Source organism: Typopeltis vanoorti, chromosome 3 (genome assembly GCF_054136105.1).
Source record: "Typopeltis vanoorti isolate ZY-2024b chromosome 3, IOZ_Tvanoo_1.0, whole genome shotgun sequence".
Taxonomy (NCBI): Eukaryota; Metazoa; Arthropoda; class Arachnida; order Uropygi; family Thelyphonidae; genus Typopeltis; species Typopeltis vanoorti.
In genome coordinates, this window is record NC_143551.1 from 65788536 (window position 1) to 65815654 (window position 27119).

Genomic DNA, 27119 nt, shown 5'->3' on the forward strand with positions numbered 1-27119 from the left:
GTGATAATGGGACATTATACATTTATGGCAGTATATAATCTATGCTAAAGTTTCAGGTTATCTGTTATAATTGAAGAGGTTATAGGAAAATAGTGCATGCTATCTGTATGATTATTTATTATCTACAAGAATCACATGAAAAGTAGCATAATATCAGAATCAGAGATAATAAATGTTGGAATTTTTTTCACTTGGTTATACTATAAATTAAATTGGCATCTTTAATAAAGGATTAAAGAGTAAGCAATCAAAGTTTGTGCCTGAAGCTAATGACTTCACATTACTTGCCTTAGTATCCCATAATGCAAAGCACATATCCTTACAGACATGTATAATGCTATGCATTATGGGAGGTGGTCACTACTCAGAACAGTTTCAACCTTTATTTAGGGCTCATCAGTGGGAGCCAGACCCAGAAGTGATACCATGGTTGTAGTAATGCAGAAGTCATATTTCCATGTACGAGTAGCCAAAAGGTGTCACACCTATTACTAAAATACTCTGGATTAGAGATAAAGGATTAAAACCAAGAATATAATTTCTTTTCATCTTTAATTTAAAGCACAGGCAAGAAGTGTTACTAGTATGGAAAGGAAAGCTAAATCAGATTATGAGATGAAATTAGCTAAGCAAGACAAAGGAAATCCCAAAGATTTATTTGTGCTATGCGGTAAATGAAAACAGGAATAACTATGAAAACAAATAACTTTAATGAGCACTTATGGAAGGGAGGTAACTGCAGCAGATGAAACAGTTTAATATCTGAGCAAGCATGTTTCATCTGGGTTGACAAATGGGAGAATACAGGTAGATGAATGGGAGGTGCTTAGGATATTTCAAAATCTTAAAACAAATACAGCCATGGGATCAGCAGACTGCATAGCAGTGTGCACATTATGAGAATATGCAAGGAAATTGCCAATGCCTCTGACTGAATTATTTAAGTCTCAGCTCTGAACCATTTAGAATGATAAGTTAAATAAGACAGTATCAGTTATTAAAGGTTCTGTGGAACATGGAACATATTATCATTTTTCATTAACTTATGAACATAACTTACAACGAAGTGCTCACTGTCTTGTTACTGGACCATTTGGTGGAGTTAAAGGTATGGATTTTAATCTGTATTATCATTTTTTTATTTATCATATAAGCATTTAGATAAGGGGTGCTTAAGGGTCAAAGCTGTATAACTGAGAGGAGACCTCCACATAGCCTTTAAAGGAATGCGGAGAACCGACCAGGGCTTCTGACCTAATGTCTAATCCTCACCTTCTCGTGGTGCACCCTGTTGGGTATCTACTTTGATACTGAACGAACGAAGATGGGCTGGCAATTTGGGATTTAGCCGACCAAATTGTATTCTTATTGGTTAAACCAAAATAAAAAATGATGGTACAACATGACAAAATTGTAGATAGGAAGTTAGTAATGATGTAAATTTTTCATGTAGTACTGTCATATCCTGTACACCCCTTGAGGGTACATGGCAGGAATTTGATGATGATGATGATGAGTTAAATAAGAATATAGATGATATAATAAACAGAACTTTTATGGTGGGGATGAGATAGTTGAATAAATTTATATGATATAAGAGAAATTAGTCAAAGACTAAACTAGTCGTATACAAGACAGTATTCAAACCAGTTTTAACTTATGGATCTGAGAGCTGGGTTAGAAATAAAACTGTTGCTCTAAGACTAGAAACCACAGATATGAGAGTTCTGAGAAAAATGACTGGAGTGACTAGATTGCAATAACAGAATCATGTTAAAAATAAAGATATTAGGAAGGAACTTGACATTGTTAGCTTTCAGGAATTAGCTGAGCTCATGTGAGATTTATGTATCACTTAAGCAGAATTGAAGAGAGAAAAGGTTAGCAAAGGAGTTTTTTTGACGTGCAAGGATGGCTGGGAAAAAGACCCAGATAAAGACCAAAATCAAGGTGGATTAGTTGCAGTTATTATTGCCTTCGAAGGCAGATGTAAAATCTGTCAAACAATACTGGATTCCTACCAAATAACATTATTCTGGAGGAAAACTTAATAGGAAGCTAGTAATATAAACTTAATCAGATGGTACTATTATAGTATCCTGTATATCCTTTGAGAGTACATATCAGGATGATAATGACTACCCAAATTGCAAAATGGCAAGTCATCTTCTGTGGTGAAACTCTTTTATATTATAAATCATTTCAACTTTACTTGCATTATATTCTTATTTTATTTTCATAGGTTTCAGATGTTGGCTGTTGCTAAAGATGCAGATACTAAAGAAGAATCTGAAAATATTGTTAAAGGCAAACGAGTTGTAGTAAGTTTTTGTTCACAATTTTAAAAGTTTATTTTACAGAAAGTTTTAATTATAAAATTTATATGATTTAATTTATCAAGCACAGATACAAAGCTGTTTTACAGTATATTCTGCTACTATATTTCAATTTTAGAAAACAGGAAAATAATATATTTTTATAAGACAGTTTATCTTGGTGGTGACATCTTCATGTTCTGTTTAATGGTGTCTGTTCATCATTGGAGTACATTTAGTGGATTCTGAAGGAGGACCAACACTATACATCTTATTCTGATAAAAATAGATTTGTACCTTTTTTTTCTTGGTGATCCTCAGATAAGAGAGTGGGAGAAGTTTTTTTTTTTTTTTTTTTTTCATGTTAAGAGTAACTCCAATTAAGTTTGGGGAGTGTGGGGATAATATGTGTGTGTGCATGCATGCATGCGTGCGTGCCACATGCTCTTGATTCATTGATTTTGGGGAGTTAGATTTTCTAGAGATATCCCAGATCTAGAAATCGCTAATGCATAAACTAATAAATATGCCACACACACACATACACACACACACTAACACAAAGGTTTTGTGAGTGTGTGTGTTGGGGAAGGAATGCATATGAAAATGAAATATCCTCATTTCTGTTCCAAGACGAAATTTGTAATGCTCAAGATAAAAATAGCACATTCTTATTTGATCTCTTTATGATTGAAAACTCTCATGACTTGATTCACATTTTGTTTTAAGTCTATAATTTAGTCTGTCCATATTTTCAGATGCATTTGTAGTCATAAAGATACTGCACACACAAACTTTGTGTGCCCACGCTTGAGTAACAAATCAAAACAGGGATAATTTCTTGTCCAATATAATTTACTTTGGAGTTGTTAATCTCAGTGTACTTCATGAAGATGATGTTATACTCCTAAATAAATTTGGTACAAGTCTGCAGGATTCCCTAGGTAAATTGAATAACTGCTGTCACAAATTTAGTATGAAAACCAGCAATAAAAAAGACAGTGCCTATGAAAATTGGAAGTAACATTGAAAACATCAACTGCATCCTTAATGAACAACCTATAGAACAAGTAAAGCATTTCACTTATTTAGGCACAATTTTTAGCGAAGATAGCAAATTAAACATGGAAATGGACAGCAGAATTAGAAAGCTGGTATAGCAGGAAGTAAACTAATAAATTTATATCTAATAAGAGAGAAATCAGTCAGAACCAGTTTTACGTTATGGATCTGAGAGCTGGGTTACCAGTAAAACACCTGATCAAAGACCGAGATCACAAATATGAGAGTTCTCAAAAAAGATTAGGCAATTGAGCATATGGCACCAATGGTAGACCTATTTCAAAAATGAGAATATTAGGAAGGAACTTGATATTGTTAGCATTCAGGAATCTGTGAGCAGAACTAGTCTCAGGTAGTATGATCGCTTAAACAGAAGAGGAAATTAGAAAACATGTTGTTTTTTGCCAGGATGGCAGGAAAAAGACTCAGAGGAAGACTAAGATCTAGATGGATTGAAATAGTAAGAAGAGCCTTAGAAGATTGAAATATAAGATCTGACAGTATTGGTGTCTTGATAGATAACAAATTAATTTAGAGAAAAACTATCGATAGGAAGTTAGTAAGGATGTAAACATTTTATGAAGTATTGTATAATATTCTGTACACTGCTCCCTGAAGTTAAACATCAGGAATTTGATGGTGATGATATAATTTACTAGTCTCTCCAGTTTAATTAATATCTACCTCTTTTATTCGGTTCCACTTAACTCATGAAAACATCATCATCTCGTCTCATCTCATCCACTTGATAATGGGTTGAGTCCACTAAGAAGAAAGGTTCTCCACTTATCGCGATCTTTAGCCATCTCACTCATGACTCTATAGCTGAGTAGATGGGAATGTTCTTTAAGCAACTTTATCCAAGTACTTCTTGGTCTGCCTCTAGGTCTTTTTCTTCTTATATATCCATTCAGAGCTAAATATAGGAGTATGAGAGGCCATTCTCTGAATATGACCAAACCATCTCAGTTGATCCTTAATGATTGTGTCTATTATATTATCTGGGAAGTTTAAATCTGTTCTGACTTGATCATTAGTCTTGTGTTCCATTCAGTGGGTGTTATTAATTTTTCTGAGGCATTTCGTTTCAAATGCTTGAATTTTCTTGATTGGTTGTTGAGTTAATCTCCAAGCTTCTGAAGCATAAGCAGCCATTGGGATAATAATTGTTTTATATAATTTTAATTTTAGACTCATTGGGATTTTTTTATTTTTCCATATTTTGTTTAGTTTATTCATGTTGGTCCAACCTAGGTTTAGCCTGTGTTTTACTGTTTCCATATTGTTGAGGTTACTAGATATAAGATTGCCAAGATAAACATATTTATTAACTTGTTCCAGCAGACGATTTTCGAGATTTATAGAAATATTTGTCGTACCATCATTTTTTATTTTGGTTTAACCAATAAGAATACAATTTGGTCGGCTAAATCCCAAATTACCAGCCCATCCTTGTTCGTTCAGTATCCAGGTAGATACCCAACAGGGTGCACCACGAGAAGGTGAGGATTGGACATTAGGTCAGAAGCACTGGTCGGTTCTCCGCATTCCTTTAAAGGCTATGTGGAGGTCTCCTCTCAGTTACACAGCTTCATGACAAAATTTCATGCCGGCTAGGGCATCGCCCAGTTAAACAAGGCCCCCGTTGTTTTCGCCAGGGAACCAGGGCGAACAGCGAAAAGTCAGCTACTGGAACAAATCTGAAAACAAACCCCAACTCAACATCACCAGAGTTAAAGATCGGTACTATCAACATAAGAAGCCTGAATGGCAAAGAAATGGAGCTAGCTGTGGAATTAGATAAGTACCAGATCAACATAATAGGAGTGACTGAAACAAAAAAGACAAAAACTGGTGAGATCTTTCTGAGCAATAAATACAAAATGTTATATTCAGGCAATGACAATCAAGGAAAAGAAGGAGTAGCCATAATATTCAACACAAAATACGAGGCTAATCTTCTTGAATGGCAGTCAGTCTCAAGTAGAGTAATGTGGGCAAATATGAGAATGGGGGAAACTGGACAATGAGACTTATTTGTGCCTATGGTCCCACAGAAGGCTCTACTAAAGTAGAAGTGGAGGAATTTTTTGAGGCTTTAGAAAAAGCAACTGACACAATGAAAAAGGAAAAGTTGGTCCTTGTTGGGGATCTAAATAGCAGAGTTGGAAATGATTGTGAGACATACAAAAATATTTTGGTAAAATTTGGAGAAAAGAGCAAAGCTAATAATAATGGCAAATATCTCTTGGATTTCTGCTCAGGACATGGACTGGTTATTACTAACACCATGTTCCAACATAAAAATGTGCACAAATTCACATGGAGAGAAGAGGCAAGGAATAAGAAAAGTCTCATTGACTATGTTATTGTTTATAGTGATGTTTTCTCCCTGGTGCAGGACACTAGAGTGTACAGAGGATTTGAAATTGGAAGTGATCAGTATTTAGTCTTGAGCAGGATAAAATTGAATTTCATATTGAAAAGAATAACATGTAAGAAAGTTTTAAAGTGAATAAAAGTTGAGCAGCTCTCAGATGTGAACTGTAGACTAAAATACACAAAGATTATTGAAGAAAAAATGAAAGAGTTTGAGAACAGGAATCAAACCTTGGAGATTCAGTGGCAAACTCTGAAGGAAACATTGATTGACTCTGCTAGAGAGGCATGTGGTGAGGTTGTCTGCAAGGATAAAAAAATCAGAACTCCCTGGTGGACACAGGAAGTTAAAGAGGCAGTGAAGGAAAAGAAGAAAGCATATCAAAAGTTCCTGTCAAATAAGTCAGCTTGTTCTCTTAGAGAATACAGAGACAAATGCAAAAATGCTAAACACTGTGTAAAACTAGCTAAACAAAAGTCATGGGAGGACTTTGGCAAGAATATAGAAAATAAATATCAAGAAGGTGGCAAAATATTCTGGAGTTTGTTGAAGAAGCTTAGGAATGGAGGAAAGAGTGCTGTAAAAGGAGTTAGAGATGATAAAGGTGACATGAAAACCGGAGAAAAAAGATATCCTTGAAGTATGGAGTAATTACTTTGAAAAACTGCTAAATGAAACAAGCAGTGATGACAGCGCAGTGGTAAAAAACACTGACCAGGCATGCAGTCAGGAATACATATCCATACTTGAAGTAGAAAAAGCCATCAAAGGCTTGAAATGTGGAAAGTCAGCAGGAGTAGATGATATTCGACCAGAAATGCTGAAGTATGGTGGTATAAGAGTCTTACAGTGGCTGCAATGCATAGTTCAGAAAGCCTGGACAGAGGGACAAATTCCCGATGATTGGAGTAGAGCTCTCATAGTACCCATATATAAAAAGGGAAATAAAACTGAATGTGAGAATTATAGAGGTATTTCCCTACTGAGTGTTCCTGGAAAGATCTATGCAAGTATACTTGAGAAACGGTTGAGAAGAATTGTGGAAGAAAACCTTGGTGAAGAACAAGCTGGATTCAGGCCAAATAGAGGCGGTCAGGATCAGATTTTCACTTTACGACAAATAGTCGAGAAAGCATGGAATATAACAGAGATCTGTATTTAAATTTTGTCGATTTGGAAAAGGCATATGACAAGGTGCCAAGAGAGAAGCTATTCAATACGCTACAGTTATATGGTGTCAATTGGGCCTTATATCAATCAATACATAGTAATTATTTGAGTTGTAAGTCAGCAGTTAGAATTGAAGGAAGTACAGGAAGATGGTCAGCTCTTTGCTTTATGCGGATGATGTTATACTTCTAATTAAATCCGCTACAAGTCTGCAAGATTATCTGACTAAATTGAATAGCTGTTGTAATAGATATGGCATGAAGGTCAGCAATAAAAAGACAAAGACAATGAAAATAGGCAGAATCATTGAAAATGTCATCTGTGTTGTGAATAGAGAACCTGTGGAACAAGTGAAACATTTCAGCTACTTTGGCACGATTTTTACTGAAGATGGTAAATTAAATATAGAAATAGACAACAGAATCAGCAAAGCTGGTATGCTAGGAAGTCAATTGAATAAATTCATATGGAATAAGAGAGAAATTAGTCGGAACACTAAATTAGCTGTATACAAGACAGTGTTCGAACCAGTTTTAACTTATGGATCTGAGAGCTGGGTCAGAAGTAAAACACTTGACCAAAGACTAGAGACCGCAGATATGAGAGTCCTGAGAAAGATTATAGGCGTGAACAGATGGCATCAATGGTAATATCATATTAAAAACGAGGATATTAGGAAAGAACTTGACATTGTCACCATCCAAGAATGCATTAGCATGGCTAATCTCAGGTGGTATAGTCACTTAAACAGAATGGGCGAAGAAAGATTAGCAAAAAACAAGTGTTCTCTGCCAGGTTGGTAGGAAAATGACCCAGAGGAAGACCAAGATATAGGTGGATTGATACGGTACAAAGTGCCTTAGATGATATAAATATAAGATCTGATAATGTTGAAGCCTTGACAAGTAACAGACTGATTTGGAGGAAAATTGTAGATAGGAAGTTAGTAATGATGTAATTTTTTTTCATGTAGTACTATCACATCCTGTACACCCCTTGAGGGTACATGGCAGGAATTTGATGATCATGATAGAAATATTTTCTTCTTCTCTACTTATCTTCATTATTTTTGTTTTTATGATGATTTATTTTCATACCATAAGTTTTACAAAAGAGTCATTTAAAATATTAATAGTTTTTTCTAGCTGTGGTTTAGAATCTGCTAAAATAATGATATCATCCATGTATTTTATGTGATTAATGTTGGTACCATTGATTTTTACACCTTTTTCATCAGCTATGGTTTTACAGACTTCTTCTAGGAAGATGATAAAGAGTTGAGGTGAGAGAGAGCATCCCTGCATTACACCATTCTCGACTCTGAAATCCTCGGTTTTAATGTTGTTCATTTTAACAAAAGCTTTGGTGTCTCCATAATAATTTGTAATAAATGTTAAAATATCTGAATCCATTTTTATGTTTTTTAGGATAGTGATCAATTTGTTTCTATTAACCGAATCAAAGGCTTGCTTAAAATCTATAAAACAACAGTATATGGACAGGTTGTATTCCCAATATTTTTCTGCTATATTATTAATGGTGAAGATATGATCTATGTGGCCTGAATCCTGCTTGGTTTTCCTCTATGATTTTTCCTCTATGTAAGCACCTGTGTTCTCTTTTGTATAATTCGAATGAATAGTTTATAACTATGACTTAAGAGTGTTATGGGTCTATAATTTTCACATATTCTTTTGTCTCCTTTTTTGTGAATTGGTATAACAATTCCTGTTTTCCAGTCAGTTGGGATTACTCCAGTATAAAGAATTTGATTAAATAAATTCATTAAGAAATTAACAGCTTCTTTGCCACCATATTTCCATAGTTCTATAGATATTTCATGAAAACAACATACAAAGAATTATAAATAACATAAGAAATAAATAATTCAATTGAACTAAGCCAGTTAATTTCTCTTGAATCAGTTTTCAGATGCTTTTATGCAGAGAATCTTCATTTCCCAGATTCTACTTTAATGGGATATATGAAAAGTATAGAAAATTTCAAATTCCTATATAAGTTTGACTTTTTCTCTCTCCAAACATAACAAACCACTGTCAAGTCCCAGCCAAAGTCCAAACACTTTGGCTGGGACTTATAGGACTGAAATGAATTTCTTATAGTGAATTTTTATTTCCATGTTCAAATTTCTGTAGCTGTTATGTTTCATGTCAAAGCTTCTGGAACAGATAACTGTGTAGACACTGGAATACAAATAAATAATTTTCTGACTAAAATTAATTATTTACAAGCTGATGTTTTCTTGGCTCAAGCTAGCATTATCAGAGTTACTTTATAACAATGCACATGCAGTGCATTCACAAAATAAAATGTCCTGGATAACAAGGACAGTTATATGAATGGAGGACAATAGTTATACTGTTTGTGGTGATGCCTCTTATTAATGATGATGGGTAATAATGCTTTGCACCAAAATCTATGTAAGATTATACCATAATTTCTGTTACAGTTATTGAGGTTCTTTAGATCTTGAAGAGCTTTAAATCAGACTGTTTCCGAAGCAACACAAGTTCTACAGATTCCGTGTAAACTGTAACAGAACCAACAATTATGATCTTGTATAGGTTTTGCCACATCACCACCATATCTACCCATCATCGTTCATACCAGGACTCACAAAGAGTGCCACTATTGCCCACTATGCACATTTAGCAAAGACAAAACAACATAGTCTGGAATGTCCTTATTATCTTTGGCCTGTGTTGCTACTAGTTGTGCTATACATTTTAATCCTTTCATGTTTGGAATGATCATATATATTTTCAGCTTTATGCCCTTTTCAACTACAATAGTTCCAAGTGGGATGGCTTCCTTTCACTCTTCTTTTCTGTGGTCCAATTAATGTCTCCACTTACTTGGTGATTTACTAGCTCTGACTGAATCACTGAAATAATTCTTACTTAAATGAAGATCTTACTTATACTTATTTAGTGTTTAGTTGTAATAGTTCCTCGACATTATTTTGAATAATTGCAAATGGCATATCACCAAGTTCTCCCCCATTTAAGGACTCCATTTTGCATGATATAATATGGGATTTTGTAGCATGCGAGACTTGTGGAATGCATGCATCCCAGTGGTTGTATATGTGGCAGGTGAGAGAAGGAGAAATATGTATATGCGCAAAATGCAGGCAATGGGAGGAACTTGGTGAGTTAGAGATGACTATAACTGACCTCTTTGAGTCAGAGGCAGGAGATTCTTCATGTAGAGAGATGAGTGGTATGATAGAGAGTGAGAATAACAAGATAAATATGAATAAAATAATAAAAAAAAATGAGAGTGGGGAGCGTGGAAAGGTTGAATGATTGTGAAGTTTTCTGAGATGGTCTCAATTGGGAGGATGAATGGCAAATAAGAGTGGTTGACTTGCAGAGAGAGAGAGAGAGGAGATGGGCAGAAAGAGCAGGTGGAATGTTTAGAGAATGAGATGAGAAGTGTGAAAGATGAGATTAGGCGAATGGAAGAGACGAATGCAAGGCGAATCAGAGTAGGAGTGAGAGAGAGAGTTATGGGAATGATAAAAGAAGAGAGAATAGGAACAGTAAAAGAGAGGGAATGAGAGAGAGTTATGGGAATGATAGAAGAGGAGAGAATAGGAACAAATAGAGTGATGTCAGGAAGGCAGGTAAGTAGGGGAACACAGAGAAAGTGTTAGAGGAGAGAGAGAGAGTGAGGGATGCATGTGAGCAATCGAGGAACAGGGTGGTAAGAGGTGTAATGTACAGGGACTCGATGATCTGTGGTGTGCAGGATAGGATGCGTGAGCAGTGTTTGCTTGGAGGAACGATGGAAAGTGTGGCTATGGCAATTAAGAGGGATCAAAGGGTGAATGAGATGATTGTGATGGTAGGAACGAATGACTTGAGAGGTAATATAAATTGGGCAGCGAGAGATATGAGATTCTTGCTTGAGATTGTACGAAAGAAGATGCAGAGAGCAAAGATAGTGTGCGTGTTTCTTAGGTATGATAGTCACGAGCTGAGTAGAAGACCAGTAATATTGAATAACATAATAACTAGAATGTGTCAGAAGAGAGGATTGGAATATAATAAATTTAGTTTAATCCTTTACCCAAGTGTAGGCAAACAAAGTTTGTGCCTGAAGTAGTTCAGGACTGAGGCAACTCGTAATAAAGGTGGACCAAGCTCTCATCACTCCTTGTCTCGGTATCTCCCATAATGCAAAGCACATCTCCTTGTGGACATGTATAAAGCTATGCATTAAGGGAAGGGCCACTACCTAGACTGGTTTCGACCTTTATTGAGGTCTCGTCAGTGGGAGGCAGACGCAGAAGTGGTGATACTAAGGCAGAAGCAATGGAGAGGTCATATTTACTTATACGAGTTGCCAAAAGGTGTACCACCTTATTATTAATTTACTCTGGAAAATAAAAATACAAGTGGAAAATAAACTTCCAACATCGTTCTCTAAATCAAGAGTAAATTAATAATAAGGTGGTACACCTTTTGGCAACTCGTATAAGTTAATATGACCTCTCCATTGCTTCTGCCTTAGTATCACCACTTCTGGGTCTGCCTCCTACTGACGAGACCTCAATAAAGGTCGAAACCAGTCTAGGTAGTGGCCCTTCCCTTAATGCATAGCTTTACACATGTCTGCAAGGAGATGTGCTTTGCATGATGGGAGATACTGAGACAAGGAGTGATGAGAGCTTGGTCCACCTTTACTACAAGTTTCCTCAGTCCTGAACTACTTAAGGTGCAAACTTTGTTTGCCTGCACTTGAGTAAAGGATTAAACTATATTTATTATAGTCTAACCAAGTGGAAAATAAATTTCCAAGAGGATTGGAATATGTAAATGCTTGAAGGGCATTTGAGGACAGAAAAGAATTGTATGCGAGTGACTGCTTGCATTTGAATGAGGAAGGACGTAGGCATCTGGAGAGATTGCTGTTCTGAACAAGCCGGTGTGTCAGTGCAGGGAAACTAGAATGCCCAGGGTGGATGTTAGCAAGGGTGGCCTTTTGTGGGAATGGGTACTTGGGAGAAGGGGGATGACATCAGGTAATGCTGAGTCCAGTGGAGTCTAGAGGGGATAATGCTAGGTATAGAAACAGTGGCATTTTTATACTTTATACTAATGCCAGGTGTATCTGGAATAAGAAGAGTAATTGGTGGCGCTAATAGCATCAGCCTGGCCAGAGATTATTGGAATCACTGAGACGTGGTTGACAGAAGAGAATATAATAACAGGAATAGGAGTAGCAGGGTACAGCATTTTTTGGCAGGATAGGAAGGGAAAGCATGGTGGTGGAGTACTGCTTATGATAAGTGACGACTTTTGTCCTCTAAGAGTGGAGGCTTTGGAAGGTAGTGACACTAATGATTTTGAAAGCATATGGTGTGAGGTAGAGGTGGGCAAAATAGGATATTTAGTGGGGTGTTGCTACAAACCAAGGAGCACAGAGGGGTGTGGACCAGAAGATGTTTAGACAATTGAGCTTGGCAAGTGCAAGAAGAATGATTATTATGGGAGATTTTAACTACAGCAGTATAAATTGGGGTGAGGAAGATGCACGTAGCAATAAGGGAATGGAATTTCTAGAATTCTTGAGGGACAAATGTCTTAGGCAACATGTAATAGAGGGATCAAGAGGTTCAAGAGTTTTGGATTTGGTCATAGCATCAGAAGAGTTGATAATAACTGAGATGACATCTCTCCCACCAGTTGGAGAGAGTGACCATGTGGTTTTGACTTGGAAGATGAATAGACATGCAGGAGCATCAAAGAGATGGGAACGTATGTGGAATTATAAAGCAGGTGATTATAATAATCTTGGATATCAACTTGGGGAAGTTTCATGGAGGGAGGAACTGGAAGGCCAGGATATCATTAGTGCTTGGAAAATTGTGAAGGAATATTTGTTAGCAGCAATAGTAAACTGTATTCCACAAGTGAAGAAGAGGACACAATTTGATGTAAAGTGGATAACAAATATCAAACAGGAACTGCATGTGAAAAAGAGGCTACGGAAGAGATATAAGGAGACAGGTGAAGAGCAGATGCATGAAGAATATAAGACACAGGCCAGGAGAGTGACTAGTATGGTAAGGAAGGTGAAACTGGAATATGAGAAGAGATTGGCTCGAAAATCCTAGGGAATTTTTTAGCTATGTGACCAGTAGGAGGAGAAATGATTGTGGGATAAAAATGGGAATAGAGTGACATAGTGGAATTGTTCAGTGAACACTTTATTGGAGTATTTCATCCTGGAGGAGTAAATTTTAATACTAGAGGGATAGGGTAGGTTTGAGGTTTAGAGGTGCAAGAAGAGTGTGTGTTCCAAATACCGATTACTCTGGACGTCAGTAAGCTGTGGGACTGAATGGTATTTTACCATGAGTTTTGAGAGAATGCTAAAGAAATGACAACTCCTTTGACCCGGCTTTTCAGCGAAAGTCTGGCTATGGGAAAGGTGCCCAGTGAATGAAAGGAAGGTAGGATAGTGGCATTGCATAAGGGTGGTAGCAAACTGGAAGTGTCTAATTATAGGCCAGTTTGTGCATCATCAGTAGTTGTTAAGATCTTGGAGAAATTAGTGAGAGACCATATACAGCATTGGGCAGATGAGGGTAATGTTATCTGTGAGAGTCAACATGGATTTGTTAAGGGGTGCTCTTGTTTTAGTAATATGCTAGCCTTTTATAATAAAGCTACTAGAGCAGTAGATGAGGGAAAGGCATATTCTGCCATTTTCTTGGATTTACCGAAGGCATTTGACAGGGTGCCACATGATAAGCTGATATTTAAGTTGCAGCACATCGGTTTGGATGTCAGGTTGGTCAACTGGATTCAGGATTGGTTGTCTGATAGGTATCAGAGAGTTGTGTATGGTGGGGCAGTTTCAAGAAGGCAGACGGTTACAAGTGGGGTCCCACAGGGCTCAGTACTGGGACCTGTATTGTTTCACCTTTATATCAATGACATTGTCAGTGGACTGCAGGGGGATATTCAGTTGTTTGCGGATGATGTGAAGCTGGGAAGGGTTATTAGTAATAGTGCAGATGTGGTAGCCCTGCAAGAGGATTTGAATAAGCTAGACAGATGGGCAAATGAATGGGGGTATCAGTTTAATGCAGCAAAATGTAAAGTCCTGAGGTTTGGGACACATTGATGGGATGCCGCATACTCTATTGGAGGAGCTATGCTGGAGAAAGTAGGGAAGACAAGAGATCTGGGGTTGATTATTGATAGAAACTTGAAATTCAGGGGACATATTGCAAAATTGGCAATATCCTGACATCTAAACCTGCACATGGGTTTAGATGTCAGGTTAGTCAACTGGATTCAGGATTTGCCATCTGATAGGCCAATCCTGAATCTGAAATTCAGAGAACATATTGCAAAAGTGGCAAAGGTAACCCAGAGGATTGCTGTAATACTGAGAAGGATGTTGACCTGCAGAGATAAAAGAATCATCATTCCATTTTATAAGATCCTGATCAGACCACACTTAGACAAATTGCTGACACAATTGTTCCCAGATTTGGTCCCCAGGATTTGAAGGGGATAAATTAACTGTGTAAAGGGTACAGAGATGGATAACAAAGATGGTTTCAGGACTGTACAATGTTAATTATGAGGATCGGCTGAGGGAATGTGGAATGCAGAGTTTGGTGGATAGAAGAAGGAGAGGTGATATGAGTGAGACTTTTAAATTGTTTAGAAGTGGTTACAGGGTTGACAATGGGGAGTTCTTTAGCTTAGTTAAACAGCGGGAAGGAGTGATTATAAAGGGGCCATCCCTGGAAGTTACGAAAGGAAGCTGTGAGCAAGACGGTGAGGAGGTCCCCTCCTAGGAAACACAAGGTCAATGACTTTGTGTTTCCTAGGAGGGGACCTTCCACAATGAGTCTTGATAAACTTTGTGTTTCATAGGAAGGACCTCCCGCGATGAGTCTTTTGACTCAATGGAGGCCTGAATAATAAAATAATTGTGTCAGCAACTGACACAATTATTTTATTATTCAGGGACCAACAAGGACCAACTTTTCAATAAAAATTGAAAAGTTGGTCCTTGTTGGGGATATAAATAGCAGAGTAGGAAATGATTGTCAGACATACAAAAATATTTTGGAAAATTTGGAGAAAAGAGCAAAGCTAATAATAATGGCGAATTCTTGTTGGATTTCTGCTCAGGACATCGAACTTTTGATATGATTAGTTAATTACTAACACCATGTTCCAACATAAAAATGTGCACAAATTCACATGGAGAGAAAATGCAAGGAATAAGAAAAGTCTCACTGACTATGTTATTGTCGATAGTGATACTTTCTCTCTGGTGCAGGACACTAGAGTGTACAGAGGATTTGAAATTGGAAGTGATCACTATTTAATCTTGAATAGGATAAAATTGAATTTCATATTGAAAAGAAGATCATATAAGAAAGTTTAAAAGCGAATAAAAGTTGAGCAGCTCTCAGATGTGAACTGTAGACTGAAATATACAAATATTATTCAAGAAAAAATGAAAGAATTTGAGAGCAGGAATCAAACCTTGAAGATTCAGTGGCAAGCCATGATTTTGATTGATTCAGCCAGAGAGGCATGTGGTGAGGTTAGAAAAATCAGAACTCCATGGTGGACACAGGAAGTTAAAGAGACGGTGAAGGAAAAGAAGAAAGCATATCAAAAGTTCTTGGCAAATAAGTCAGCTTGTGCTCTTAGAGAATAAAGAGACAAATGTAAGAAAGCTAAACGCTGTGTAAAACTAGCTAAACAAAATGACTTACCAAAGTCATAAACTTTGGTAAGAAAATAGAAAATAAATATCAAGAAGGTGGCAAGATATTCTGGAGGTTGTTGAAGAAGCTCAGAAATGGAGGAAAGAATGCTGTAAAAGGAATTAGAGATGATAAACGTGACATGAAAACTGGAGAAAATGATATCCTTGACATATGGAGTAATTACTTTGAAAAATTACTAAATGAAACTAGCAGTGATGAGCACAGCGATTAAAAAACACTAACCAGGCATGCAATCAGGAATACATATTCATAATAATAATATTCAACCAGAAATGCTCAAGTATGGGGATATAAAAGTCTTACAGTGGCTGCACTGCATAATTCAGAGGACCTGGACAGAGGGATGATTTCCAGATGATTGGAGTAGAGCTCTCATAGTACCCATATATAAAAAGGGAAATAAAACTGCATGTGAGAATTACAAAGGTATTTCTTTATTGGGATTTCCTGGTAAGATTTATGCCAGTATACTTGAGAAACTGTTGAGAAGGATTGTGGAAGGGAAGCTTGGTAAATAACAAGCTAGATTCAACCCAATAGAGGCTGTCAGGATCAGATTTTTACTTTAAGACAAATAGTTTGTGAAATCATGGGAATATAACAAAGATTTGTATTTAAGTGTTGTAGATCTGGAAAAAGCATATGACAAGGTGCCAAGAGAGAAGCTATTCAAAACATTACAGTTGTATGGTGTCAGTGGGGCATATCAAGGAGTACTTAGTCTTTATTTGAGTTATAGTACAGGAAGATGGTTTAATGTTAAATCTGGTGTCAGACAAGGATGTACATTATCCCCTCTGTTATTCCTTATCTATATGGATCACATTAATAAGGAAAGTGGTATTAAACATGAATATCAAAATTGGAGGTGCTAATGTCAGCTCTTTGCTTTATGCAGACGATGTTATACTTCTAAATAAATCCGCTACAAGTCTGCAAGATTCCCTGACTAAATTGAATAACTGTTGTAATAGATATGACATGAAGGTCAGTAATAACAAGACAAAGACAATATAAATAGGCAGAAATGTTGAAAATGTCAATTGCGTTGTGAACGGAGAACCTGTGGTATAAGTAAAACATTTCAGCTACTTAGGCATGAATTTTAGTGAAAATAGTTAATTAAATATGGAAATAGACAACAGAATCAACAAAGCTGGTATGGTAGGAAGTCAATGGGATAAATTTATATGGAATAAGAGAGAAATTAGTCGGAACACTAAATTAGCTGTATACAAGACAGTGTTCAAACCAGTTTTAACTTATGGATCTGAGAGCTGGGTCAAAAGTAAAACACTTGACCAAAGAGTAGAGACCACAGATATGAGAGTCCTGAGAAAGATTATGGTCGTGAATAGATATGATCAATGGCAATATCATATTAAAAATGAGGATATTAGGAAAGAACTTGACATTGTTGGCATCCAGGAATGTGTTAGCAGAGCTAATCTCAGATGGTATGGTCACTTAAACAGAATGGGAGAGGAAAGATTAGCAAAACAACTGTTCTCTGCCAGGTTGGTAGGAAAAAAGACCCAGAGGAAGACCAAGATATAGGTGGATTGATATGGTAAAAAGTTCCTTAGAAGATAGAAATATAAGATCTGACAATGTTGAAGCCTTGACAGTAACAGATTGATTTGGAGGAAAATTGTAGATAGGAAGTTAGTAATGATGTAAATTTTTCATGTAGTACTATCATATCCTGTACACCCCTTGAGGGTACATGGCAGGAATTTGATGATGATGATGACGATGATGAAATAAAAAGGTCTTGTCTGATTTTTTAAAAGCATTTGATTCCGTAAAACCATGGCTGTCTTAGAATAATTATTAAAACAGTTGAAACATGATGCAAAAACCTTGAAACACACACACACACACACACACACACATATATATATATATAAACATAGGCATGTGGCTGTCATCATTAAATTATACAAGAAATATGAAAATTTTCTGATAAATAGGGGAATATGACAAGGAGATACATCTCTGAAACTCAGTTGAATTGGATGAAAGAAGAATTAAAATTAATGGAAAGATTTTGACTGATCTCTGTTTTGCTGATGACATAATTCTCTTATGCAGAAGATGCAAAAGAGCTAGAAATAAAGAAAATTTGCTCAAATATCCAGTCAGACTGGGTTGAATGTAAATTTTTATTAAATAAAAGTAATGACAAATGGTAGTTTCACACCAAAAAAAAACGAGATGAGAAGAGAGAGAAGAAAATAATAAGAGATAAAATAAAAATCAGAGATGTACAAAAATAGAAGAAATTAAAAAAGGATACAACTAGGTTGGGTGGCTTTTGAAAGGAAGAAAGATATCTTCAAAGATGATATTCCAATTAGTTTGTAAAGGAAAGCTTTCAGCCAGTGTCTTACCTGCATTTACATATGGCAGTGAAAGCTATTGAGAGAAGAATGGAAAGGAATGTGCTCATTGTGATGCATAGAACCAGGATACCTCCCATTTGATAAGACCAAGAACAGGTGTACAGAACATTATCAAATGCATTATGCATTCAGAATGGATATAAGCTGGACAGATGCAAAATGGCCTAAATTATTAACAGGATGGAAACCTATGGGTAGTAATAAACAAAGGAGAAGGTTAAGAAAGAGGTAGTAAGATGAAATTGTTAGAACTGCTGGAATGCAACAACTGAGGAAAGCTGAAAAGAGAATGGAATGCAGAAATGTTGGGGGAGACCTTGTCCAGCAATGGATTAATTCAGCTGAATGAATTAATATGATCAGTGTTGTTAAAACTTCTGATGTTAAAAATTCAGTATTGTTAAAAGTGTTGTTAAATATTCTGAGGAGACATTAAATTTTTGTTTCATAGCATTATTATAAATTCTGAAATTACAAATTTCAGATAATGTTATTTAAAATAGCATTATAAATAATATTATAATGTTATTTAAAATTTCATATATATCAAGTTGTCAGACTTTTCTAACTCAGGTAACTTTAATTCTTACATAACATTATCTGAAATCCCAAATTAATTCATATGGAGAAATATATAAAGCAAGTGATAAAGATAAAGAAATTGAAAGTTTATTTTTCACTTGGTTAGCGTATAATAAATTTAGTTTACTAAAATTTAGTTTATTAAAATAAACTTTCAACATCTTTCTCTAAATCCAGAGTAATTTATTAAAAAAGGGTGGCACACCATTTGGCAACTCCTATAGGTAGAGATGACCTGCTAATGCTTCTGCCTGGTATCTCAACTTGGGCCTGGCTCCCACCGAAGAGACCTCAATAAAGGTCGAAACTAGTCTGGGTAGTGGCCCTTCCCTTAATGCATAACATTAGACATATCCGCAAGGAGATGTGTTTTGCATTATAGGAGATACTGAGACAGGAGTGTTGGTAGCTTGCTCCACCTTTGCAACGAGTTGTCCTGGTGTTGTACCACCTTACCCAAGTCCTGAAGATACTTTCAGGTGCAAACTTTGTTTGCTCACACTTGAATAAAGGATTAAACTAAATTTATTATAGATAAAGATAAAGCAAGGAAAGCAAAGTTGGGTTGTAGAATTTATGCTTGAGATATATTGTTGGAGGTGGAGGAAATAAAAGATCTTGGGGTGATGGTGGATAAGGATCTAAAATTTAGAGGAGACACTTCCAAAATTGTGAAGACAACACAACGAATTCTGACAGTGATGTGGAGGACACTGACTTGTAGAAATACGGAGATTTTGGTTCTATTTTTTAAGTATTAATTAGGCCACACATGGACTACTGTGTGCAGATTTGGTCACCTGGTTTTCAAAAGGACAAATAGATGTTGGAAAGGGTTCAGAGGCGATTGACTAAGGTAGTTTCTGATCTCTGGAATGTCGAATATAAAGAAAGGTTGAGAAGATGCAATTTACAGAGTTTGGTGGATAAGAGGAACATGGGTGATATGAGAGATATGTAAAAGTTGGTAAGGGGTTATTATAGGATAAATGTTGAAGAGACTTTTCATAAAATGGTGGAAGATTGGAGAGAACAAGAGGTCATCCCTAGAAGCTGTATAAGGAGGGTGTGAGCAAGGGAGTGAGAAGCAGGTTTTTTGCATGGAGAGTTGTGAATGATTATTTTTCAAATTCGGTGCCTGCAGCGAATTTGAATGTGTTTAAGGCATAGCATGATGAGCTGTGTGTATGACAAAAGGGACCTCCTAAATGAGTCTTTGACTCCAATGGGGGCCTTAGAATAATAATAATAAGTGCATACCAAATGGAAAGCTAAATTGGAGTATGAAAAGAAATTGGTTATTCAGGCTAAAGACAATCTAAAAGAATTTTATCATTATGTCACAAGTAAAAGAAAGAATAAATGTGGTTGAGTAACTTGACTGAATGCAGATGGTACTCTAGTGTCAGAGCTGATGAGATTGTCCAGTTATTGAATGCTCACTTTGATAAATGATATTACAAAGCATTATAACATTAACCTTGTTATAATGCTTTGATAAAGCATTATAACAAGGTTAATGTGGAAGAAATTTTTCATAGAATGGGAGGAGGAGGAGGTAGAACAAGGGGGACATACCTCTAAGCTGTATAAGGAGGGTGTGATCATGTGTGATCCAGCACTTATGGAATGATTTGAATAGGCTGGAAATTTGTGTAAATGATAATGGCTGTCAATTCATTGTTAGTAAATGTAAAGTTATCCACTTTGGCATGATTAGTTTTCCAACAGCATGTTATATTAGTAGGGTTATGCTACAAGAAACTGATAAGGGGGATCTTGGCATTATGGTAGATAGGAATTTGAAGCTTAAAGGTCACAAAATTGCAAATACAACTCAGAGGATAATTGCAATGCTGAAATGAACCTTGACATGTAAGGATAAAGAAGTAATTTTGCCTCTTACAAGACATTTATAAGACTGCTCCTGGATTACTGTGTGCAGATTTGGTCTTCTGGGGTTTGCAGGGGATAAAGAATTGTGGAAAGGGTGCAAAGAAGAATTACGAAGATTATATAGGGTTATGAAATGTAGATTATGAGGACAGATTGGAAGTATATAAGCTGAAGACTCTTATTAACAGGAGGAGGAGATAGGGTGATGAGAGATCTATAAATTTCTGAATTTATGTTATAGGATATTATCTAATGAAATTTTTTGTTATATGGAAGGTGAGGAGAGAACATGGGTGAAATTCATGGAAGTTAAGTTTCTTCATGGTTAAATAAGGGATAAGAGGTACATTTTTCTCTCACAGAGCAGTGAGTGAGTAGAACAGTTTGTCTGTTGAAATGGTGAGTGCATTCATGTCTGTATTTAATATTTTTCATGATTATATTTTTACTATATTACTATAATAGAACCAAAATAGTTTATAGACATTATTTTTATTTCTCTCCTTGGAGTTCTAAAGCTGCTTAATTTTTCAGAGATATTTTAAATTTCTTCATCATGAGATTGTGAGAATATTCAGCCACCTTCACAAGCAGTTAATAATTGTAAGCTATGGCTTCTAATGCAATATATGATATCAAGGCAATGTTATAATAGAGACAGCTTCTAACTTTCTGGCTATAATGTTTTGCATTATTAATGTAAATTGAAATTTTGACAATAAATTTTGCAGATTTGTTTGTGATTAAACAATGAAATATGCATTTTGTTTTTCATTTTTTAAATTATTAAATTATTTATTTTAGGCTGATTGGTCTTTTAGTTTAGGAGAGGCAGCTTTAGATGTTGCTGTTGTTCAACAGAATGGTGTTCAGACAGCAATACTTGTATTAGGTAAGGCATTTCGCATGTCTAATTTAATGACATTTTGTAAATTAAATTTTTTTATTAACTTAATTCTGTATTTAACAGACAACAAATCAAAACTATTTTTTCTCCCTTAATAAAAATGCATAGTTTTAAATGAAATTGAATGCATGCACTGAACTAAAAATTAGTCTAGAAAAATTCTATCACTACTTGGAAGTTTTTATGGTGAATTGAAATGAATTTTTTTATAATACTAGGTTTTATTGAATCTTTTGAATGTAACTTTATTTTGAAAATTAAAAAAAAAGTTTTACAGGTTTCATTTTCACTGATGGTTTGCTTGCCATTTACACTTAGTTTCTAGAGCATTTTTATGTCTGGCATAGTCAGATTCCATTTCTTCTATCAGTTTTCTGTGCTTGATACGTTTGATGAAATCTTTTGTCATCCATTACTCTCTGCATCTGGATTCATTAGAAAGAATTGTAACTGTAAGCATTAAAAACAAATGTATTTTTAAGGACATATTATATCTATGGTTGATAAAATTTCGACAGGTTTTCAACCAGTTGAACATAAGTCTTCTATGCTGTTATCTCGGTGTCATTCATCATCCATTGAAAATCATTACTTTCATCAGGTCTCTGATTTTGGGCCAGTAAAATATCCTCTATGATTTTTTTGCATCACCATGTATTGAAAACTTGTTTTTTTAGATAAATACAGTTAATACTCACAATAGGGAATGTCTAGTGACTAGAGGAATAATTTGTTATAGTGGATAATTTGTTGTAATGAATTTCTTTAGAATAGCATTGGACCTATTAGCTTTCAGTCAAGTCTTTTTTTTTTTTCTAGTTTGTTTTATAGTGAGCTTGTTATAATGGCATTTGCAATAGTGAGAGCCAATTGTAAATCTTTTATCTTTTTTGCTTAATGCTTTGTCAAAATTTTATTTGAGTCACAACTTGATGTGAAATGGCGGTAAGAAAGTTTTTTGAGGACCTATGAGAAGTTGAGTTAGTAATTCTTTCCTTCTGGGACCAAATTTATGTTATAGGTTATTCTTGGATAACCTGATGACTAGTTTTGTCTTGGCTATCTGATTGCACCAAAAAAAAAAAAAAGAAGTATTTATTGTAAGGACTTTCAAATCCTTACATACATGCTAGGAATATTTTGTCAAAAAAAAAATTATGTTTATATTTTTACATGATTCAAAAGAATCATGTTAAATGTCAGCTCTCACTATAACAGACTAAGAATCACAAGAAAAGTTTGTCTGGATACAATCAAGAATGATTGTATCTGGGAGAGGTGTCTCCATATATTGTCATTAATATATTATTAATGATTCATAATTCCTTTTCTTGCTCTCTGCCATCTTCTTTTTATAATATATATTTTTAATTATAAATGGTGAAAATTATTAGCAGATAGCATGCCAGTATGAAATCCTGAGAATTTTCACTTAAACTTGCACTGATACTATTATAATATACATAATTTCATTAAACTGGATGTTTATGAATGTTCATTAATTCTTGTGAATTCTAGTAGTATGATCTGCACATGCAGCTGTAAGACCTTAGTGTAAACATGTGGTCTGTACTGATTTTGAATGTAGTTTCAGACATCTTTAGAACGCTTTTTCAGAAGATGTCTTTGTAATAGTCAGCAAAATATGAAATAAATTCTGATTTTTACATTTGGTAAACTTTTATTTATATTTTTGGCATGCTTACTTCGCTAGGGAGTTTTATTTTGAATTTGATCTCGACTGAAATTTGCTTATTTATTCCAGAATGACAACTTCTAAATTAACAACAGTGCAAATACTCTTTTGCTTAATTTTCATATCTTTGCTACACTTGATATTTCAGTTTTTCCAATTATTTAAAATTGTAATTTCTTTTAGGTGAAAGAAGTCTATTTTCTATTAAACCTAATGGAACACTGAAGTATATTAAGAAAATGGATTATAATCCTATTTGTTTTCTTGCATATGAAGGCAGTAAGTTTTAAATCATATTAATATTTTCTCTTACTTATCCATATTCTCAGGTTAAAAAGTTATTGTTTGTTTTACAGATTATACCGTTTATTAAATGTGTTATTTTCAACTTGTAATTAACATTGTATCATTCTATATCAAAGGTCACAATGAATTACTTGTAATTTTTTTTTGGAGGGAGGACAAGTAGAAGAAGAAAAAGGTCCCCAGTCCTGCATGGCTCTTTGCAATCCCACCAAGGTGGTGATAAGGAATCTGCAAGAGACAGGGGAAGGGAGGTGCTAAGAATCTAGCAGAGAAAGGTAGACCACCATCTGGAAATTCGACCCTATTTATTGGTTCTTTCTAGTTTTAATATTGGGAACACTAATATTAAAAATACAAGAATCAGTAACAATAAAAATAATAGTAGTCTATGCACCTACTTCAACAGCTGACAAAGAAGACATAGAAAACTTCTATGAACACCTACAAGAAATATTACAGAAGAAAATAACATATACTATGGTGTGTGGGGATTTCAGTGCAAAAGATCGGTATAGGATCCGGTGAATCAAAATACATTGGATCATAGGGGAAAGAAATGAATGAGGCAAACTCCTAGCAAAATTTGTTGAAGCAGAAAGGCTTTACATTATGAATAGTTTTTTTAAAAAGAGAACTAGAAAAGGATGGACTTGGCAATCTCCAAATGGAGAGACAAGGAATGAAATTGATTTCATTCTAACAAATTGCAAATGAATAGTAAAAAATGTTGAAGTCATTGGAAAACCTACTGTGATATTCATTCAGACCACCGTCCAATAAGAGCCATCCTCAAAATACATAGAAAAAATGAAGAACGTGCACAAGCATAGTACAACCATAAAAAATGCTCAAAACAGATAAATTCAAAAGATTTACGAGGGTGGTCTGAAAAGTTCTCTTGGCCTCGACCATAGATGGCAACACTAATGGCAAGATTTTTTTTTTTTTCTAAGTTGGTACATCTGTCATAAGCATCCATGTGAAATTGCAAGTCATTCTATCAAGTAGTATGTTTTATACAGCTGTCTGTATCCCTTGAAATGGATAAAATTGAGTATTGTGCAGTTATAAAATTCTATGTAAAAGAAGGTTTAATTCCAAAAGAAATTCATTCAAAGTTCATAAAAGTTTATGGGTGTTCTTCTTGTTCATTTTTGACAATTAAGAAATGGACTTCTGAGCTTAAACCTGGCCGAACCAGCCTTGAAGATGATCCACGTGAAGGATGTCCAAAAAGTGTAACAACACCAGAAATCATTGATCAAGTGCACGATATGGTATTGGATGACCGGTGAGTCCAAGTGCATGAAATTGCTGAGACTATAGGCATTTCAAAAGAATGTGTAGAATATATTTTGCATGAAGAATTGCATGTGAAAAAGCTTGCATAAGATGGATGTTGCGCTTACAGCAGATCAAAAACGCACTTGCATGAAAATCTCTGAACAGTGCTTGGAGCGTTTTAACAAGAATAAAACTGATTTTTGCATCAATTTATTACTATGGATGAGACTTGGATTCACTATTACACACCAGAATCGAAACAGCAGTCAAAACAGTGGACAAAAGCCAGTTGTTCAGTGCCAGAGAAGACAAAGTCAGTTCCATCAGCAGGGAAGGTCATTGCATCAGTGTTTTGGGATGCTAAAGGCATTTTGTTTATTAATTATCTTGAAAAGGGTAAAACAATAACTGAGGAATATTATTCCGATCTTTTAACCATACTAGAAGAAAAAATTCGTGAGGAAAGACCCGATTTGTAGAAGAAAAAAATCATCTTTCATCAGGACAATGCACCTGCCCACAAAGGTGTTTTGGCAATGGGAAAAGAGATCTGCACTATGAATTGTTAGAACATCCACTCTATTATCCAGATTTGGCTCCCTCTTATTTCTATCTCTTCCCAAAACTAAAACTCTTCCTTGCTGGTTAGCGTTTTTCTTCGAATCAAGAGGTGATTGCAGCTGTAGAGGGTATTTTGCAGATCTTACTGAGAACCACTACAGTGATGGGATAATGATACTGGAGCATAGCTGGAATAAATGTATTCATCTTAAGGGAGATTATGTTGAAAAATAAAAATAATTTTGAAATTATAAATTCGATTTTTCATTGTTAGGCCGAGAACTTTTCAGGCCACCCTCATAGAAAAAGTGTGTAAGAAACTGACTGGAAATTAAAAAATGACATCGATGAAGATTTAACAAATTTTAATAATCATTTATTGAATTGCAAAGACAGAGCCTCCTATGACCTTCTTCCTACAACCAGGGAACGCTTATCAGCAAGAACAATTGAAGAAAAGAAGAAAACTGAAAGATACAGGAAAAGACTGTTTAGAATATAAAATTATCTGTAAACAACTGAGGCAGAATATCAAAGACGACTATAATATATATAGAATGACAAAATTGACAGAAGCAGCTAGGCTCCACAGTAGCCTAAAAAAAAGTAGAAAAAGAAATGTCTGAAGCAACCACTACCATCAATCTTCATAGAAAAGCAAGGAAACAGGCATTCAAACAAAGATAAAATGAAAAAAATAATGAAATAATTTTATGAGAACCTTTACTCATCTAAACAAGTAGTTACTGCTCCAGTACTAGATGAAAATTTGGAAATACCATCTATCCTATGTGAAGAAGTAAAAATGGCTATCCACATATGAAAACTGACCATCACCAGGAATTGACAGTATAAAATCTGATAAATTAAAAATGGATTCTACTGAATGGAAGACATCAAAGACCATAATTCTGCATAAAAAAAGTAATAAAGAAGACATCAGTAACTACAGACCCATCTGTCTGTTATCACATACATATAAAATATTGGCCAGAGTATTCTAAACAGAATACAAACCTTCATCAACGAAAATAGCTGCAAAGAACAGATGAGTTTCTAAAAAAGCTTTTCAACAATAGACCACATTCAAACTATTACTCAACTAATAGAAAGATGCAGAGAATACCAGATGTCACCTTGTTTTCTTTTTATAGATTTTAAAAAGGCATTTGACACTGTTAAACATAATGGCATATTCCAAGCTTTAATAGAACAAGGAGTAGAAATAACATATGTCCAGCTCATAAAAGATATTTATAAAGAAGGCACAACAAATATCACTCTTTTCAATCACCCAATTAAAATTAACTTAAGTAGAGGAGTACATCAGGGGTGATGTCTTATCACCTAATCTCTTCACATCTACACTGGACAGCATCATTCGAAAAACTGACATGAAAGATGGAATAAACATTGATGGTGAATTGTTAACTATTCTATTATTGGCCACGATGTGGTATTAATATCTCACTCCTCCAAACTCTTAGAATCAACTCTGAATGGCATAAGCCAAAACTACCAAAAAATTGGATTGGAAATACATCTGGACAAAACAAGATGGATGAAAAACGAATATTGTAAAGATTATACAATCACTCTAGAATCCCACTATATTGAAAAAGTTGAAAATTACATGTACCTTGTACAGTCCATATAATTGAATAATGAATATCGAATGAAATGGCAAGGAGAAAAAGAACCTGCTTGGATGGCCTTCAACAAAATGAAATTAACAATTACCAACCAAAATGGCAGTGA

General features: G+C 35.1%; 1 protein-coding gene across 4 annotated transcripts in view; it reads left to right on the plus strand.

Annotated features, from left to right (window-relative positions):
• Positions 1-27119, plus strand: part of BBS9 (Bardet-Biedl syndrome 9) — a 347462-nt gene that overhangs the window by 141250 nt on the left and 179093 nt on the right. For all 4 annotated transcript variants that reach the window (XM_090415673.1, XM_090415671.1, XM_090415675.1 and 1 more), the window contains 3 exons: positions 2243-2321; positions 21412-21499; positions 23394-23489. In XM_090415673.1, the coding sequence (XP_090271799.1) occupies positions 2243-2321; positions 21412-21499; positions 23394-23489 (263 nt within the window). The remainder of the gene's footprint in view (positions 1-2242; positions 2322-21411; positions 21500-23393; positions 23490-27119) is intronic.